The sequence below is a fragment of the Bubalus kerabau genome, chromosome 3, assembly GCF_029407905.1.
Source record: "Bubalus kerabau isolate K-KA32 ecotype Philippines breed swamp buffalo chromosome 3, PCC_UOA_SB_1v2, whole genome shotgun sequence".
Taxonomy (NCBI): Eukaryota; Metazoa; Chordata; class Mammalia; order Artiodactyla; family Bovidae; genus Bubalus; species Bubalus kerabau.
Window position 1 is genome coordinate 36,993,103 of NC_073626.1, and position 18,538 is coordinate 37,011,640.

The 18,538-nt window shown below is 43.4% G+C and overlaps 2 protein-coding genes across 4 annotated transcripts in view; one reads left to right on the forward strand and one right to left on the reverse strand.

Moving 5' to 3' along the window:
- The window catches only part of OARD1 (O-acyl-ADP-ribose deacylase 1), a 160,234-nt gene that overhangs the window by 85,769 nt on the left and 55,927 nt on the right, over nt 1-18,538 (forward strand). The window lies entirely within an intron of this gene.
- On the reverse strand, nt 2,739-17,774 carry LOC129645912 (adenylate cyclase type 10-like). The gene is made up of 13 exons (XM_055571442.1): nt 17,447-17,774; nt 13,619-13,682; nt 11,868-12,087; nt 11,402-11,527; nt 9,166-9,338; nt 8,429-8,585; nt 6,002-6,206; nt 5,818-5,914; nt 5,232-5,350; nt 4,850-4,967; nt 4,212-4,410; nt 3,494-3,698; nt 2,739-2,979 (listed from the first exon to the last, which is right to left on the reverse strand). Exons 1-13 carry the CDS (start codon nt 17,727-17,729, stop codon nt 2,915-2,917), a joined length of 2,031 nt encoding a protein of 676 aa, XP_055427417.1. The 5' UTR covers nt 17,730-17,774; the 3' UTR covers nt 2,739-2,914.

Here is an 18,538-nt window from a genome sequence, read left to right on the forward strand (position 1 = left end):
TCAGAATGACCGTCATCAAAAAATCTATAAACAATAAATGCTGGAGAGGGTGTAGAGAAAAGGGGACCTTCTTTTACTGTTCGTGGGAATGGAGAACAGTGTGGAGATTCCTTAAAAAACTGGAAATAGAACTGCCATATGACCCAGCAATTTCACTGCTGAGCATACACACCAAGGAAAGCAGAACTGAAAGACACACATGTACCACAATGTTCACTGCAGCCCTGTTTACAATAGCTAGGACATGGAAGCAACATAGATGTCCATTGGCAGACGAATGGAAGAGGAAGCTATGGTACGTATACACAATGGAATATTACTCAGCTATAAAGAAGAACACATTTGAGTCAGTTCTAATGAGGTGGATGAAACTTGAGCCTATTATACAGAGTGAAGTAAGCCAGAGAAAGAAACACCAATACAGTATATTAATGCTTATATATGGAACTTATGGTGACAATGATCCTATAAGCAAGACAGCAAAAGAGACACAGATGTAAAGAACAGACTTTTGGACTCTGTGGGAGAAGGTAAGGGTGGGATGATTTGAGAGAATAGCATTGAAACATGTATATTACCATATGTGAAATAGATGACCAGTACAAGTTTGATGCATGAAGCAGGGCACTCAAAGCCAGTGCTCTGGGACAACCCAGAGGGATGGGGTGAGAGGGAGTTGGGGGGTGGGTTCAGGATGGGGGGGACACATGTGCAGCCATGGCTGATTCATGCTGATGTATGGCAAAAACCACAATATTGTAAAGTAATTATCTTACAATTAAATAAATAAAATTTTTTAAAAGAAAACTTAATAATGCTGATAGCAGTTCTCTGCAAATTGATTTACAGAGTCAACATATTCTATCAAAATTACAGCTGTCCTTTTTGTAGAAACTGGCAAGCTGATAGTGATATGGAAATGCAAGGGACCCAGAACAGTCAAAACAATCTTGAAAAAGAATAATAAAGTTGGAAGACTCACATTTCCTGATTTTAAAACTTACTACAAAGCTGCAATAATCAGGACTGTGTGGCTTGCCATAAGGATAGCTATATAGGCCAATGCAACAGAATTGAGAGTTCAGAAATAAACCCATACGTCTAATAAAACCATACATCAACAAGAGTACCTGGGGACTTCCCTAGTGATCCAGTGGTTAAGACTCTAAGCTTCCACAGCAGGGGGCCTGGGTTTGATCCCTGGTCAGGGAACTAAAGATCCCTGCCATGCCATGCAGTGCAGCCAAAACAAAACCAATAAATAAATCTTATTAAAAAATAAAAATGACAGTATTTACTTAAATGGGGGAGGAACAGTCTTTTTAACAAATGGTGCTGAGATAGTCGGAGAAGGCGATGGCACCCCACTCCAGTACTCTTGTCTGGAAAATCCCATGGACAGAGGAACCTGGTAGGCTGCAGTCATGGGGTCATGAAGAGTCGGACACGACTGAGCAACTTCACTTTCACTTTTCACTTTCATGTATTGGAGAAGGAAATGGCAACCCACTCTAGTGTTCTTTCCTGGAGAATCCCAGGGATGGGGGAGCCTGGTGGGCTGCCGTCTATGGGGCCGCACAGAGTCGGACAAGACTGAAGCTACCTAACAGCAGCAGCAGCAGCTGCAGCAGCTGAGATAGTGTATATCTACATGCAAAAGAATGAGGGAAACTTAACTTTCACTATATGCAAAAAAGAACTCAAAATAATCAAAGACCTAAATAAAAGCTAAAACTATAAAACTCTTAGAAGAAAACAGAGAAAAAAATCTTTGTGACTTAAGATGAGCAATGGTTTCTAAGATATGACACCAAAGCTGCTGCTGCTGCTGCTAAGTCGCTTCAGTCGTGTCCGACTCTGTGCGACCCCAGAGACGGCAGCCCACAAGCAGCCAAAAAACAAAAACAGATAAATTGGACTTCATCAAAACAAAACACTTTTGTGCTATAAAACAATACCACCATGAATGTGAAAAGACAACTTACAGAATAAGAGAAAATATTTATAAATCAAATCTGATAAGGGTTTAGCATCCAGAATATATAAGAAATTCTTCAAGCTCAACAATAAAAAGGCAAATATTCCAATAACAAATGGGCAGAGGATCTGAATAGACATTTCTCCAAGAAGACATAAAAATGGCCAATAAGCTTATAAAAAATGAACATCATTAGTCATTAAGGAAATGCAATTCAACACCACAATGAGATATCACTTCAAAATCACTAGAATGGCTATATAAAAAAATAAACAAATAACAATTGTTTGTGAAGATGTGAAAAACTGGAACCCTTACACATTGCTGCTGGGAATATAAGTGGTATAGCAACTTAGGAGAAAATACGACAGTTCCTTGAAGAGCTAAACAGAGAGCATCTGCATGACCTAACAATTCCTTTCCTGGGTATATACCGAAAAGAACTGAAACATATGTTTAAGCAAAACCTGCACACAAATGTTTATAATGGCATTATTCATAATAACCAAAAAGCAGAACCAAGCCAATATCCATTAGTGCATGAACAGATAAGCAAAATGTGGCATATCCATATAATGGAATGTTATCCAGCCACAATAGGAAATGCTGCAACACGCAAGAGTTACCTGTTAATAGACTCACCTTATATAAGATGGAATCAACTTAATCTCAAAGCCTCCCTGGCCTCTGGCCTAGCTCTGGTTCTAGTAACAATTTCTGCCACAGTGGCATTAATGAAGAGAGTTAAGAAAGATCTAAATTTCATGCTTTAGAAACACGTTTTATTTTTATGAAAATATACAGATAGTGGTGAATGTAAAAGGCTAGCATATTTAATATGTACATATATAGCATCTTAAAAAGGAGACTCGGTGGCATATCTTTGTGTTACATGTTATAATAGAATCATGGTCCCTTCAGAGGATTTTTGTTTGATTAACAGATACATTCTTGAATTTCTTCTTTATCCTTCTTGTTGACATCAGCCTCTCTGACAAATCCTGAAAACAGGAACATAAAGAGTAATACAAACACAAAGAATTTCCTTGGCTATTACAAATTTAACTCATGGCCTGGAAAAAGGAGATTTGCTGAGTCTTAAAGCAAGAAACTATATTCTCTCCTCTCTTTTTCTTGCTCATTTCTTATCATTCACCTTCATAGACATTACATTGTTATTTCTAAGGCCTTCTTTCTCCCTTCGTGATCATCCAGCTACTCCACGGAAACAACCTATTTCTTTGCGCTGGGACCAAAGGGGAATTTCCTATGCCTAAGAGTTACAGATGCTGAAACAAAGGGCTGACAAAGGCTTTTACACGCCTTACGTAAAGGGGTCTCTGTTGAGGCGGAAGCTGGCACTGTGAGAGAATGACAACTACCTCTAAAGCAAGGACTAATCCTCATATCTGCATGTCCGTTCTTATTTGGACATGCCTTTTAACTGCTTGTGAGTAAGAATCTGAGACTGTTCTTTATGTCTCTCAGACAAGAGTTCCAGAAAGGAATGCTTACTCTGTATTTCCAAATTTTGTTCAAAGGAGTTATTTTCCTCCAGCAATTCTCCCTCTATCCAAATTCTGGTCAGGCAGGTGTCAAAAGGTCTGATGATGTTGGTCAAGGACATCTTTCCATTTCTTATTACAAAGGCTTTAAGCTCAGAGACCCACTGGTGATAGACAGGGCAGGTCACACATCGGGAGAAGAACTCCTTAAAGTACTGAAAGGAAAGGAAGGTCCATTAGCTCAGGGATTAGTACTTTCTTTCCTCCACTCCACTCCATCAGAACTTACTGCAGTTCCCACTCAGCACACTCAACTCAGGGCTGGGGGAACAGGAAGGAGTTACTGATGGTCAAGGAGGCCCAGAAAGTCTGTTCCCAGATACAGAGGACCTGGAATGTTTTAGACTCAGAAGGAAAGGATGTAGGGAAATGTGTCAAACTATAGACAAAGCCAGAGTGGTCTACTGAGAAGGGCTAAGCGTCAACATTTTAATGCCATTGGGTAGTAGCTTTTGCAAATCCAGTAAGAAATCCAGTCCTGATCTACATGCAAGAATATCTGGGAGGATACATGAGGTAGGTGGACAGAGTCTGTAGGTGGAGGGGGAAAAAAGGATTCAAGGAGGAAAAAGAGACCAAGGCAGCAAGGAGAAGAGTAAGGGAGAGAAGCAGGTGGCAGAAAGAGTACCATGCCATAGGTGTTAGTTGAGGATAATGGAGACAGGTACCGTGAGGATTTGGTGGCGAGTCTCTGCGAGAGTTTGCAGGAAGACATCCTCTGGCATTTTCTGTAAAATTAGCACATGGCACTCTAGGAATCGGACAAAGCCATGGGAACCAAATAGTGAGGCATTGGTTCTTTTCACCAACTGGTGAGCCTTGGAGAAGTGGTACTCAAACTGATTCCACTGTGAGTCCTGGGCAAACCTGAAGGGAAAGAACCACAGCTCTCAGCTCTCTCCCCTAGTTGCCCACTATGGCTCCTCCACAGAACCGTCACTACTCTAAGGCTCTAAGATCTCCTTCAGTCAGATTTGTGATTCTGGTAAGGGGCCAAGGCTACTAACTCACGTGTAAGGAGGTTCAAAAGAAAACCAATGATATACAGCTTTGCCATGGATTATCTCACACTTAAATGTAACTCTAAACTGAACCCTTAATCTATGAACCCAAACCTCTTAAGGGACAAGAAGAACCCTCCCAATAATGTGGGGGGAAATGGGAGGTGAATGGTCTTTAGAAATGGGTTGGAGATGTGGAACCATCCTGCCTTGTAGGGCAAAGGCAATAGCTTAAATGAGTTCATGGTGTCTTCAAACTTACCCTTTCCCACAGCCCTGAGTAAGACTCTGATACCCTACATTACCACATGGCCAGAGAGGAGTGGACCCCCAGCATGACATTGCTCTGAGAATTTAGAATGCAGCTGTGCTCATAGTGTTGAATGAAATGCAGACATTCCCCAAAGGGCCGACACAGCCATCCTGTGGACAGAGAGAGTAACCAGGCTAGTAGTATAAGCTGTCAACTATAAAGTGGTATATAAAGTGCGTGGTCCAGGGAAGGAGACACCATCTGAAAAGCAGGCACCCTGAATCACAATGTGGTTCCTAGACTTTAAGGAACAAGGGCCAGGAGCAGAGGCCATGCCCAAAGGTCAGGCCTATGAGTGCCTGTGTGCCAAACCTAGGGCCCCACCTGAGGTCTGAATCCCTCAGGAATACAGCAGAGCCCTGCACAAGATTTACCTTTTCCGTAGAGCAGCAGATCTAAGCAAGCAGAATAGAAGCAGGCCTGGCCAAGGACATCATGACTCTGGGAAATGAGCGTCCACTGACTCTCCAGCACGTGGACACATAGATCAAACCTGCCAAGAGACAGAGCCACTGGGACCAGCTGGAGAATGGGAAGGGCTGTACAGGAGAGGACGGGATCTTACACCTTCAAGGTGGCCTAACAGCCCCTAGATCTCCGTCCCGTAATTCTATTTACATAGAGAGCATCTGTGCCTGGGATCAGACCTATCTCTAAGCAAAGGAAGTGGGAAAATGACTCTGAAACCACTTCCAGGGTCTTGAACTATTGCAATTACCAACCTCCCTGCAGTAAAACGCATGCGCGGGGTGGAGGGAAGGGGGGGAATATCTGGTGCCCAGACTCTGCATTTCTACTCCTGACCCCTCAAACTTAAGACGATGTTTCTGGAGGACTACCGGAGACAGTCCTGGCTGTGCAGACAAGACAGCTTCTCCCTCTCCACTCTAAACTGCTCTGGTAGGTCATAATCTCCCCTCTGAGGCAACAACTACAAAGGACAGAAAAGGATCTTAATACTTCTTCTTTAGAAATGCAGATCTGAAGAGAACTGAGAGAACCAGATTCTCCAGAGCTGGTTTCTTGAGGTGTCTGCATATCTCATGAGCTTGAAAACCTAAGGAGGTTAAAGAGCATCGTGAGGTCTAGAGGTGCGCCTGGCCTCTCCAAAAGCCCCAGGCCCACCAGCCCCAGGCCCCATTACCCAGCTTGATGGAGAAGTCGAGATGCCCAAGGCAGAGTTTGGTGTAGGCCAAGGCCTGCATGAGCTGGGCTGTGGCCAACAGTCCCTCCCTGGAGGACCAGCACAGGCTGCTTTTCTGAATGGCCAGCTGCTCACGGTGCAGCCACTTCTCCTTGTCACCCTCGTTCTGGGAGAACTGGGAGAGGGCCACATAGGTAGAGACAACCTGTGGGACAACAAACAAGGGGTGAATATCCAGACTGCACAGTCAGGCTGCAGCTCCAGCTCGTCCCTTTTCTGGTTAAGAGCCCCCGCGTGCCTGCTCTTCACTCTATGTGGCACTCCTGGGAGCCACTGCTCACCTCAACTCCAGCTATGAAAACACGCTCCTTCTCACCCCTACGTTTTTGATTTGACCATTGTCACTGCTTGTTCTTTAAAGAGCTTCCTCCATCTGCCCCTTTTCTTTTCCCCAATCCTAGACTTCCCCTTCAAAATGCTGCTCAAACTGCACCTCTTCTGTTTTTCTCTAAATGAAGCCTCTAATTGCTCCTTAGAACTCTATAGAACTGCTGCCTAGATCTCTGTCATCAGTTGTATATTTAACATCATTTGATGACACTCTTGAAACTCTGTCTTTGTTATATTTCCAATATAAGTAGACTCTGTCACTCCTCTTCTAAGAATTTTCCAACAGCTTCTCATCTTCTTTGGAGTAAAAGCCAAAACAGTGGCCACAAGGCCTGCACCATCTGCCACCCCCTCCCTGGACTCTCTGACTTACCTCCTGGCTCTTTCTCTTCTCACTCCCCTCTAGTCACACTGGCCCCTGCACTACTCCTCAACACAGAGGGCAGGCCTTGTGCATTCACTCTGCCTTCCTCCTGCCCACTCTTCTCCCAGGTGGCCTCTTCTCCCACGTGGCCTACTTTCTCTTCTCCTTCAGATAGTTGCCCAAATACTACCTGCTCGGTGAGGCTTTCCCTACCACCTTATTAAAACTGCACCCCTAGTTCCCAGAACTCTATGTCCTCTGGCCTCTGCTTAATTTATTTCATTGCATTTATTATCACCTAACATACTTAAAGCTCAACATTAAGAAAACAAAGATCATGGCATCCAGTCCCACCACTTCATGGGAAATAGATGGGGAAACAGTGGAAACAGTGTCAGACTTTATCTTTTTGGGCTCCAAAATCACTGCAGATGGTGACTGCAGCCATGAAATTAAAAGATGCTTAGTCCTTGGAAGGAAAGTTATGACCAACCTAAATAGCATATTGAAAAGCAGAGACATTACTTTGCCAACAAAGGTCCGTCTAGTCAAGGCTATGGTTTTTCCAGTGGTCATGTATGGATGTAAGAGTTGGACTGTGAAGAGAGCTAAGCGCCGAAGAATTGATGCTTTTGAACTGTGGTGTTGGAGAAGACTCTTGAGAGTCCCTTGGACTGCAAGGAGATCCAACCAGTCCATTCTAAAGGAGATCAGTCCTGGGTGTTCTTTGGAAGGAATGATGCTAAAGCTGAAACTCTAGTGCTTTGGCTGCCTCATGCGAAGAGTTGACTCATTGGAAAAGACTCTGATGCTAGGAGGGATTGGGGGCAGGAGGAAAAGGGGATGACAGAGGATGAGATGACTGGATGGCATCACTGACTCGATGGACGTGAATCTGAGTGAACTCCGGGAGTTGGTGATGGACAGGGAGGCCTGCCGTGCTGTGATTCATGGGGTCGCAAAGAGTCGGACACAACTGAGTGACTGAACTGAACTGAACTGAACATACTAAATATTTCACTTATGTTTCCCTGGAACTAAGATCCAGTGTCTGGTACAGAGTAAGGAAAAGTCGTTCAGTTGTGTTCGACTCTTTGTGACCCCATGGACTATACAGTCCATGAATTCTCTAGTCCAGAATACTGCAGTGGGTAGTCTTTCCCTTCTCCAGGGGATCTTCCCAACCCAGGGATTGAACCCACATTGCAGGCGGGTTCTTTACCAACTGAGCTATCAGGGAAATCTGGTATAGAATAGGTGTTCATCAAATATTTGTTGAGCAAATGGGTATATCTATATATAGACACTAAAATTAGGAAGACATATTTCCGTTTCTTCTTTTTCCCTAAGTCAGCAAATCTTATCCTTATTTTTGGACCACTGGCTTGAGAATCTGATGGAAGCTATGACCCCTTCCCTACTTCTGATCACTCTTTTGTACACACAAATACACGCTAAGGTCAACATTCAATTCAGAGGGTACACAGATAGTATCATACATGAAAGCCTCCCTATAAACTGCAAACAGAACCCTGCTCAAACACACAATCAGCAATGTCCTGTTAAGTCTGGGTTACCGTGGAACCATGCTTAACCAGGGACTTGACAGGGTCTCTCCCCTAGCATTTTAGGTTTCTGAGTGAGGTCCAGAGGTAAAGCAAGGGCTTGCTTACCTGAGCTTCACCAGGAAACTCCTTGACTGAATTCTTCTGCATAAGAGTGGCCAGGCAGGCAAATCTGCGGCTGCTGGCTGTGGCCTCCAGGCTGTAGAGCTGCTGGAGAAGGGAGAGACAGTGCATCTGCTGCTGCAGGACTGCCAGCTTCTTCTTCCTGGTGTGAAGCAAAGGGTGGTTAGCACACCCTTATCCTTTACCAGTGTCCACCAGCCTTCCCCAAAAGAAATCGGAGTCTACTCACCCACAGACTTCCAGACTCAGAAAGATTCCTGGGAGCCCACTACTTCTAACCTCATATGCTTTTCAAATTCATCCCTCTTGACCAAAAAGAAGTTTTCGGAGAGGTTTTTAAAAAAAGGTTCATTCTTTGAATTGTTCTTTTGGTTGAACAGATTTCTTATAAATTATTACAGCTCGATAACTAGGCAGTGTTTAATATTATGTGTATATCTATCAGAGAAATGACATTAAATTCCATATATGTGTATGTGTACACACAGTACACATATATGTATCTTTATTTGAAAAAGACAGGATAATACCATACTTCAAAGACAAAAGATGTACTCATTCTGCTACACTGAATTGGCCCAGAGTAAGGTAAATGAATGAGAACTGTTCATATGCTTGAAAAGAGGAGCCTTAGAGTCAAATAGGCAAAACTCCAGCCTAGGTCCAACTTTAGTTCTCTGTGACCCTAAATGGAACCAGGACAAGTTGGCAAAGCTTCTCACTTCTCACTAGGGTTGTTTCGAGGTTGACTCAGGGAACAGGAATACCAGCATTTTTCTAGAAATGTTTGGAAAATGACACCAAGCCAGGTCCAGGGAAAACTCCTTTTCAGCAGACGAAGGGCTCGCCTAGCCAGTTTTTTGGCCAGGGTGATCTGTCCCATGTTGAAACAGACCTGGAGACAGTAAAGTGAGAAACAGTAATGTAAACGTGAGAAGAGTACTAAGGACAAGGTTCTGGATACAACACACCAGCTCTTATTTTGGAATGCAAACCTGGGGCCCGAGGTGCCAGAGGGAGCAGAGTTAGAGCAGAACCTGGCCACGCTAACAAGTACCCGTAGAGCCATGAGCAAGCAAAGGAGTAAGAAAATGTAATTATGGAGAAAGCACTCTCCTTTCTCATCTCCCACACTTTTGTCAGTGAGTAGTAGAGAAAGGCTGTGATTTACAAAGTGATGCTGGGACTCACATGGGACTGTCTTTAGTTTCAGATGCCATGGAAAGCATCTGCGATATCACCAAATCTCATTCTCTTCATAAACAAGTTGTACCACCACAGTGTACGAGGATAGGAGCTGAGGAACTACCCTGAGGTTATCATATACCTTCATGCTCTGTGGCTAAATCTATGGCTAAGAAAGGAATCAAGTCTATGGTAATCTCTGAACAATCTTAAGAAGACTGCACAATGGAAAGAAATAATTATTTAAAACTTTGCTTCCCTGGTGGCTCAGATGGTAAAGAATCTGCCTGTGGTGCAGGAGGCCTGGGTTTGATCCCTGGGTCAGGAGGATCCCCTGGAGGAGGGCACGGCAACCCACTCCAGTATTCTTGCCTGGAGAATCCCATGGACAGAGCAGCCTGGCAGGCTACAGTCCATGGGGTCTGAAAGAGTCAGATATGACTGAGCGACTAACACTTTCAAAGACCTTTTGGTTGAAACACAAATAATACAACACTGTGGACTACTGTAATATTCCCTTTGGTGTCCAAAGGCTTTATCCACATTAGGTTTATTCTCCTAACCAAAGTATCTTAAGGTTTACACTGAAATTAATTTTTACTTACTTTTTAAAAATTTTAAACTTTGGCTCTCCAACAAAAATCCCCCATAGTTTTATGGAGTCATTATTTATAAACTGATAGTCATTCCAACACATTTTGCTCTGTTGGATTTAATAGCAAGGAGGCTGGGAGAAGTTGCTGAGCTGTCCTGAGTTATTCATACAGAATAAATAGGTTTACTCCTATTTGTCCTTTGACAATGGAATGTCTCATGCCGTGCTTTCCCCAGAGTTTTTATTTGTCATACGAATCTTATTCCTTCAGGAAAACTTGTCATAGATGATACAGAATGATCTACAAGGTACATTATTTATTTATTTTTTGGCTGCAGTGCAGCCAAAGATCTTAGTTTCCTGACCAGGGACTGAACCCTCCCGCCCACTTGCCGCTGGAGTGGAAGCATGGAGTCTTAACCACTGGACCACCAGGGAGGTTTTATTTACTGTTAAAGCAAGATGTGGAATGGAGTACAGAGAGCTCCTATTTGTATTTAACAAAGGAAGTGGGTAGATTATATACATTTATGTATGCTGAGCCCCTCTGGCAAAATACATACAGCTATGTAACACTGGAGGGAGGACCCAGCAGCTGAGTGGTATAGGGTTGAGCGGGGAGAGTTTGAAAAGTACGCTCTTTTCCTTCTAGCTTTATTGAGATATCTTTCACACATAACATTGTGTTAGTTTAAGGTGTACAACGTGATGATTTCTTTAATTGAAGGACAGTGACATATAATGTTAGTTTTAGGTGTACAGTATAATGTTTCAATATATGTATACATTGGGAAATGATCGCTACAACAAGTTTAACATTTATCACCACATATAATTACAATTTTTTTTCTTGTGATAAGAACTTTTAAGATCTACTCTCTTAGCAACTTTCAAATATACAGTACGGTATTGTTAACTACAGTCACAAGCTGTACGTCACGTTTCCAGGACTTATAACTGGAAGTTTATATCTTTTGATCACTTTCACCAACTTATCAACTGTGCTGGGGGTGACAAGGGATTAGGAAGTGCTCTTTCACTTTCTACATGCATTTCTATGTTTTGAATTTAAATCACATTTATAATTGCTCACAAAAGGCAAAGAGACTTTAAAGGAAATAATAGGGTAATCCTTAAGGAGAAATACCGCAAAGTTCAAGGTTAATCCCTGCCCTCACCTCTGACTGGAGACGACAGAAAGTGGCTTCTTCAAACTGACAGATCTTCACCTTGTGCTTTTTAAAAAACGAGAATGCGGAGGGTTGGCCCAGAAGACTGCTTGCCTTCCTCAAATAAAAGAAGGCCTCCAAACAAGAGAAGGGGAGGAGAAACTGGATTAGGATTCGGATGCCGCTAAGCGTGTGATAAGGACGGTGGCTGGACCAAGGCTATGAAGACTCTGAACTGTGGCAGGATTTAACTGGAAACGGGGAGCTGGACTGGCGGGAGGTGTCGAGGCAGCTTCAGCAGCACACGGTGCTCTTCACTGCCACGCTTCCGCTTCGCACACTCTCCTAGACCCCTTACAGCTCCTTCCTCTCTCCCACTTTCCTCCATTTTTTCATACTTGTTGGTAAGAAATCCCAATCAAATCCCCCCAAGTCGTAGGGCTCAGCTCAGGGGTAGAGAGCAGAGCTTGCTTACCATGTAATTATCTGACAGATCCAAGGAGGCAGCGGCAGATTCCAGCAGGTAATAAAATGCACAAGCGGTTTCTCCAATGACCAGGCAGTGCTGGGTGAGGGGCGAGAGCACGAACTTCAGGACTTCCCTACAGTGGCAGGGCTTCGTGGCCAACATGCCTTTCTTGGGGTTGGTCTGAGCCAGTTTCCTGTTCACTTTATCCAGGAACTCTTCCTCTGTTCTTTGTGGAGAGAAGACGAAGAGCTAACAGTGGCCATACAGCACCCACTTTTGCTGAGGCATTACCAGGTCCAAAAGCCACTTTGTCTGGGAGGCTTTCCTTTATGATTCATTAATCCTATGTCAATCCTTCTCCTCCACTGATCCACAAGGTTTTGAAAGACAGGGACTTTGTTCTTAATGGCAAAGCCCTATTAGGGAGTTTTAAAAACCTAAAGCCAAACTAAGTACCTCACAAACGAAATGGGGAAAAGACCACATCTCAAGAGTAAACTAACACTGTGCTCCATGAAAACATAAAAATGATACAAAGCAATAAGTAATAATAAATTTATCTATCAGCCCATTTGAACTCTATCATGGTACATGTGAATATATTTTATGAAATAACACCATCTTATTCCATAAAAACCCTGCCATTCAGGTAGGCAAAATTACCTCCCTTTTACAGATGAAGAAATTGAAGCTCTGGGAGGTTAAATGACTTACATATGACCTCGCAGCTACTGATGTGTGTGCTGTGCTTAGTCGCTCAGTCATGTCCAACTCTTTGTGACCCCATGGATTGTAGCCCCCCCAGAATCCTCTGGGATTCTCCAGGCAGGAATACTGGAGTGGGTTGCCATGCCCTCCTCCAGGGGGTCTTCCAACCCAGGGATTGAACCCTGGTCTCCCACATTACAGGTGGCTTCTTTACCATCTGAGCCACCAGGGAAGCCCAAGAATACTGGAGTGGATAGCCTATCCCTTCTCCAGGGGATCTTTCCAACCCAGGAATCGAACTAGGGTCTCCTCCAGCACCGGCAGATTCTGAGCTTCTAAGTAAAACCAAAACTAGAGTTCACCTTTCTGAACTACTAGTCCAGTGCATTTTTCACAGGCACCACAAGTTCAAAAGAGGTCTGCTTTCTCTGAGACAGAATGACTGAAAAAGTGAGAACTGAGGATGGCTTTGGATAGTGAACATTCTGATAAGTAGAAGGAGGTAGACATCACTAAGTATTTTTAAAAGGGAGAATTGTGTGAGCAAAGACACATTAAGGATGGGGGTGATTAATGTAGAATATAGATTTTTGTTTGAAAACTGTAGGAAATCAGGCTGAATAAATGATAGGAAACTTGAGAGTTGCTGGTGAATTCAAGGTAGGAACTTGCAAAATTGATAAGACACACATTAGAAAGCCAGGAAGTACATGGTTATGAAATATAAAATCATTTTAATATCATCTGGGTTCAAAAGTAATTGAGCAGGCAAATTTATAGCTGAAAAAAATCTGTTACATATATAATACATTTGAGAGAAATTAAATAAAGTTTTTCTTAATCACTAAGAAATAATTTCCCTATAAACAATCAAACAAAGCCTTTCCGATTCACTGTTAACTTGCATTTTGGGCTGAGAACAGAAGTCACTATTCCTGGGTGGTCAGATGCCTTGCTTGTCTGTAGGTAAGGTGAGTGTCCTAGTTTAATGATCAGCTGTGTCTTACTTTCTGGCCCCCTCCACGTCCACTCTCAGCATCTCCACCTACCTGCAGTATTCCCTTGTGAAGGCCTCCTGATTTCTGGATGATTCTGTCTGGAACTGAAAAGTGTCTGTAGGGAGAAAAAGATGACTGTCCTTAATCGTCTGTGTTTGTATTAACTGAGAACATTTAAAAATTCCTGACTACCTTTCATGAAAATTGCTTTCCCCATTATAAAAATGGTAAATTTAGGTTTAATAGTAACCTTACATGCAAGATTAGGGTACTAATTCTTTTTTCCTTAAACGCAATTACTTGTGATTTAAATAGTAATTCCTTTCATTCTCAAACCTCCCAAACCAATTCCTAATTCTGTTTGCCAAAGAAATGAATAAAGAATGTCCCTCTGGTTTGATGACTAATTCTGATAGTAGAAATCTATGAACATATCTGGATCAGATTTATAACTAGATGGGAGAGAACCACAGAAGAAGTGACCTAGTGAAGGAAAACATGAAGGCACAAGATGTCACATCCCACCAGGGTCACAATAGCCAGAAGAGGTTTTCAGCTTTACCTGGTTGATCCTGCTGCTGCTGCTGCTAAGTCGCTTCAGTTGTGTCCGACTCTGTGCGACCCTATAGATGGCAGCCCACCAGGCTCCCCCATCCCTGGTATTCTCCAAGCAAGAACACTGGAGTGGGTTGCCATTTCCTTCTCCAATGTGTGAAAGTGAAGTCGTGTCTGACTCTTAGCAATCCCATGGATTGCAGCCCACCAGGCTCCTCTGTCCATGGGATTTTCCAGGCAAGAGTACTGGAGTGGGGTGACCTGGTTGATCCTAAATAACCTCTATCCTCCAGATTTGCCTCTTCCTCTGCAGCTGTCTTCTGATCAAAAAGCAAAGACTTGAAAATGCTGTGTTGATGTTACCTATTTGGGCTCAGGAGCACAGGTGGTGGGACTGAAAAGGAGTCTAAGGGAACGATTACAGGGAGGGTTTGTGGCAAGTAAAAGGACTGGCTCGCTGATCATTTAATGATGTCACATAAGGTAAGTAGGCCTAAGGAAGCTGGGATTTGGCAGCACTGCTGTGGTGCATAGTTCTCAGGCACCATTGGACTGCAGCCTGAGAGAGCAGCATGCTTTGTTCTGCATGTCTGTGCACAGAGACCCAGGGTCTGGGAAGCCTCTGTAGGAGTTTGGCTGTGCTGGAAAGGTCGTGAGCCTTGCTCACGCCTAGACTGACCAAGCTGCCTCATCTAAAGGTCAATACTGACCTCTCAAAAACAAAAGGCTGAAAAGCAATTATGAATGATACTGTGATTTTTCCGTAATACCAATCAGGACATTCCCTGTTTTCTTTCCTCTTCCCCTCAGCAAGTACAAAAGTGCAAATTACCATAGACCTCATCAGCCAGAGACCAATTTCTCCGTCACTGGTCCACCTTCACAGAGTCATAAGAATGTTACAGCCAAAGGAGGTATTAAGATCATAGATCAAAATCTTCATTTCAGTCTTTTACCACCATCAATTCGCCATATCCCTTTCCCCCACCAACACCAACACCAACGTCTCCTTTATTAAAGTAGAGAAAAAGAAGATACTCCTGGGTCTTGACAGCTGTCTTCAAATATGAAAGAAGGCACAAAGCTGAAAAATGAGTGAAAAATTTGCAGGAAGGTACAGTTCACCTGGGTGAGAGAAGTTTTCTGACAGTACTGAGAGTGAAATGAGCTGTCCTACAAGGCAAGCTAACTGAAAGCGTTAAAACAAAGAGGTGAATTGCTGGCCCTCTGCAGTGAAGTGTCAGAGTCCTGACCACCGGACCACCAGAGAACTCCAAGCGTGAACTCTTATCTGGGCTGTGGTAGAGGGCTATAGGTTTCGGGGAACATCTATCCACTAAAACTTCTTTAAGTAGCTAACTCCTACATAACCCTCAGATCTCACTTCTGGAATTATCCCCTTCAAGGAAAAACCTTATTCATTTCTCAGGCTGGGCTAATAGCCATTTCTCTAGGTATCCAAACCCCTAGGTAGTCCATTTTATCACCTTTACCAGGCCATACTGGAATTCTCTATTTATACGCCTGTGACTATGCCAAAGCCTTTGACTGTGTGGATCACAAGAAACTGTGGAAAATTCTGAAAGAGATGGGAATACCAGACCACCTGACCTGCCTCTTGAGAAACCTATATGCAGGTCAGGAAGCAACAGTTAGAACTGGACATGGAACAACGGACTGGTTCCAAATAGGAAAAGGAGTTCGTCAAGGCTGTATATTGTCACCCTGCTTATTTAACTTCTATGCAGAGTACATCATGAGAAACGCTGGACTGGAAGAAACACAAGCTGGAATCAAGATTGCCGGGAGAAATATCAATAACCTCAGATAAGCAGATGACACCATCCTTATGGCAGAAAGTGAAGAGGAACTCAAAAGCCTCTTGATGAAAGTGAAAGTGGAGAGTGAAAAACTTGGCTTAAAGTTCAACATTCAGAAAACGAAGATCATGGCATCTGGTCCCATCACTTCATGGGAAATAGATGGGGAAACAGTGGAAACAGTGTCAGGCTTTATTTTTTTGGGCTCCAAAATCACTGCAGATGGTGACTGCAGCCATGAAATTAAAAGACACTTACTCTTTGGAAGAAAAGTTATGACCAACCTAGATAGCATATTGAAAAGCAGAGACATTACTTTGCCAACAAAGGTCCATCTAGTCAAGGCTATGGTTTTTCCTGTGGTCATGTATGGATGTGAGAGTTGGACTGTGAAGAAAGCTGAGCGCCGAAGAATTGATGCTTTTGAACTGTGGTGTTGGAGAAGACTCTTGAGAGTCCCTTGGACTGCAAGGAGACCAACCAGTCCATTCTAAAGGAGATCAGCCCTGGGATTTCTTTGGAGGGAATGATGTTGAAGCTGAAACTCCAGTACTCTGGCCACCTCATGTGAAGAGTTGACTCATTGGAAAAGACTCTGATGCTGGGAGGGATCGGGGGCAGGAGGAGAAGGGGACGACGGAGGATGAGATGGCTGGATGACATCACTGACTCGATGGACGTGAGTCTGAGTGAACTCTGGGAGTTGGTGATGGACAGGGAGGCCTGGCGTGGTGCGATTCATGGGGTCGCGAAGAGTTGGACACAACTGAGCGACTGAACTGAAGTGAACCGAACCACCACCACCCCTCAGAAAACCTGATAATTTCACTTCGGATTTTTAACACCTACTTGAAACATCTGATACACATAAGGACTCTGTATATGTGTACTGAACTGAAAATTTATAATAATAAAAACAATAATTAAATGTATTGAGCACTAACCATATGCCTAGTACTAGTCAAAGCACATTATATATCTTAACTCACTTAATCCTCACAACTACCCTATGAAATGTATACTGTTATTTTCTTCAGTTAATTGAGGTTAAGTAACTTGCCCAAGGGGCTTCCCCAAGTGGCTCAGTGATAAAGAATCTTCCTGCCAATGCAAGGAGACATAGGAGACTTTGATCTTTGGGTCAGGAAGATCCCCTGGCAGAGGAAATGGCAATCCACTCCAGTGTTCTTGCCTGGAGAATCCCATGGACAGAGAAGCTTAGCAGGAGTCCCTGGGTTCGCAAGAGGGTCAGACACGATCGAGCAACTGAGCACACACCCACAGCTTGCCCAATATTGCCAACCAAAACAAGTATGACCTCTAACGTTCCTTTTAACTCTGAGATCACACTTTTTTTTTTTTTTTTAATTTCTGGTACTTCACTGATAAATGACTCTCCACCTATTTTTCTCTCTTAATCTGATTCATCTTTTGAATGAAGAGTTCCAAGTACATGAATAAAGAGAAGTGATGCCCACATAGCTTCTTTCGCTCCCTGATTTACCTTGGGGAGAAGGCAGCTGCAATCTGTCTGTGATCACTTGTGTTAGTATCGAGCCAGTGTCTTTGTAGCTACAGAATCGGGAGGTCCTGCTGGAGCTCTTAGTGGAACAGATGGCGAAGCGGTGGAAGGGGACAAAGTCTCCCCCATGACAGCTCCCACAGCGGCAGGCCAGATCTCGAAGAAAGCAGGCACATTCAAGGTGTAGGGCTGTTTGCTGTGCCTTGGGCCACAACTCCCAAGCCCCTTCCCGCAAAAGAGGCACTCCAAATTCAAGCACCTCCATCTGGGGTAGGGATAGTTCCTCTTGTAGCTTTAGAGGAGAGTCAGCATCTGAAACATAGGAAATGCTAAATGAGAGCCTCCCTTAAGGTAGTAAACTCCCAAGCACATGCTACTAGTTCATAAGAAAATTTTATTGATAATTCTTGTTTGGTATTATTGCTTCCTTTGTATAAAGAATTGTATACCAGTGATATTGACCATATTTAGGATAAAGTACAACAGGGAAGAAATGATCAGGAAACAGATTTCTTAGTTATTCCTCCTAAATTGAGCTTTTTTACTATTAATATAAATTATTATAAACATCAAGTAACCAGAAAGGCTCTGCTCAAATATGACTCAACTCAAAGTCAAAGAGAAACTATTTGTGGATTATATGTGCTTTGGGTACAGAGAAGACAATGGCACCCCACTCCAGTACTCTTGCCTGGAAAATCCCATGGACAGAGGAGCCTGGTGGGCTGCAGTCCATGGGGTGGCTAAGGGTAGGACACGACTGAGCAACTTCACTTTCATTTTTCACTTTCATGCATTGGAAAAGGAAATGGCAACCCACTCCAGTGTTCTTGCCTGGAGAATCCCAGGGACGGGGGAGCCTGGTTGGCTGCCATCAATGGGGTTGCACAGAGTCAGACACGACTGAAGCGACTTAGCAGCAGCAGCAGTGCTTTGGGTAGCCTATGTCACAATTTTATTCTTTCATGTGGAGAATATGAGACTGCAGCTATTTAATGCATATCTTGCTTTGTTCATGTCTGTTTCAATATCATGCTTAACTCCCTTGTGAATTTCTAAAATCAGAAATAATTT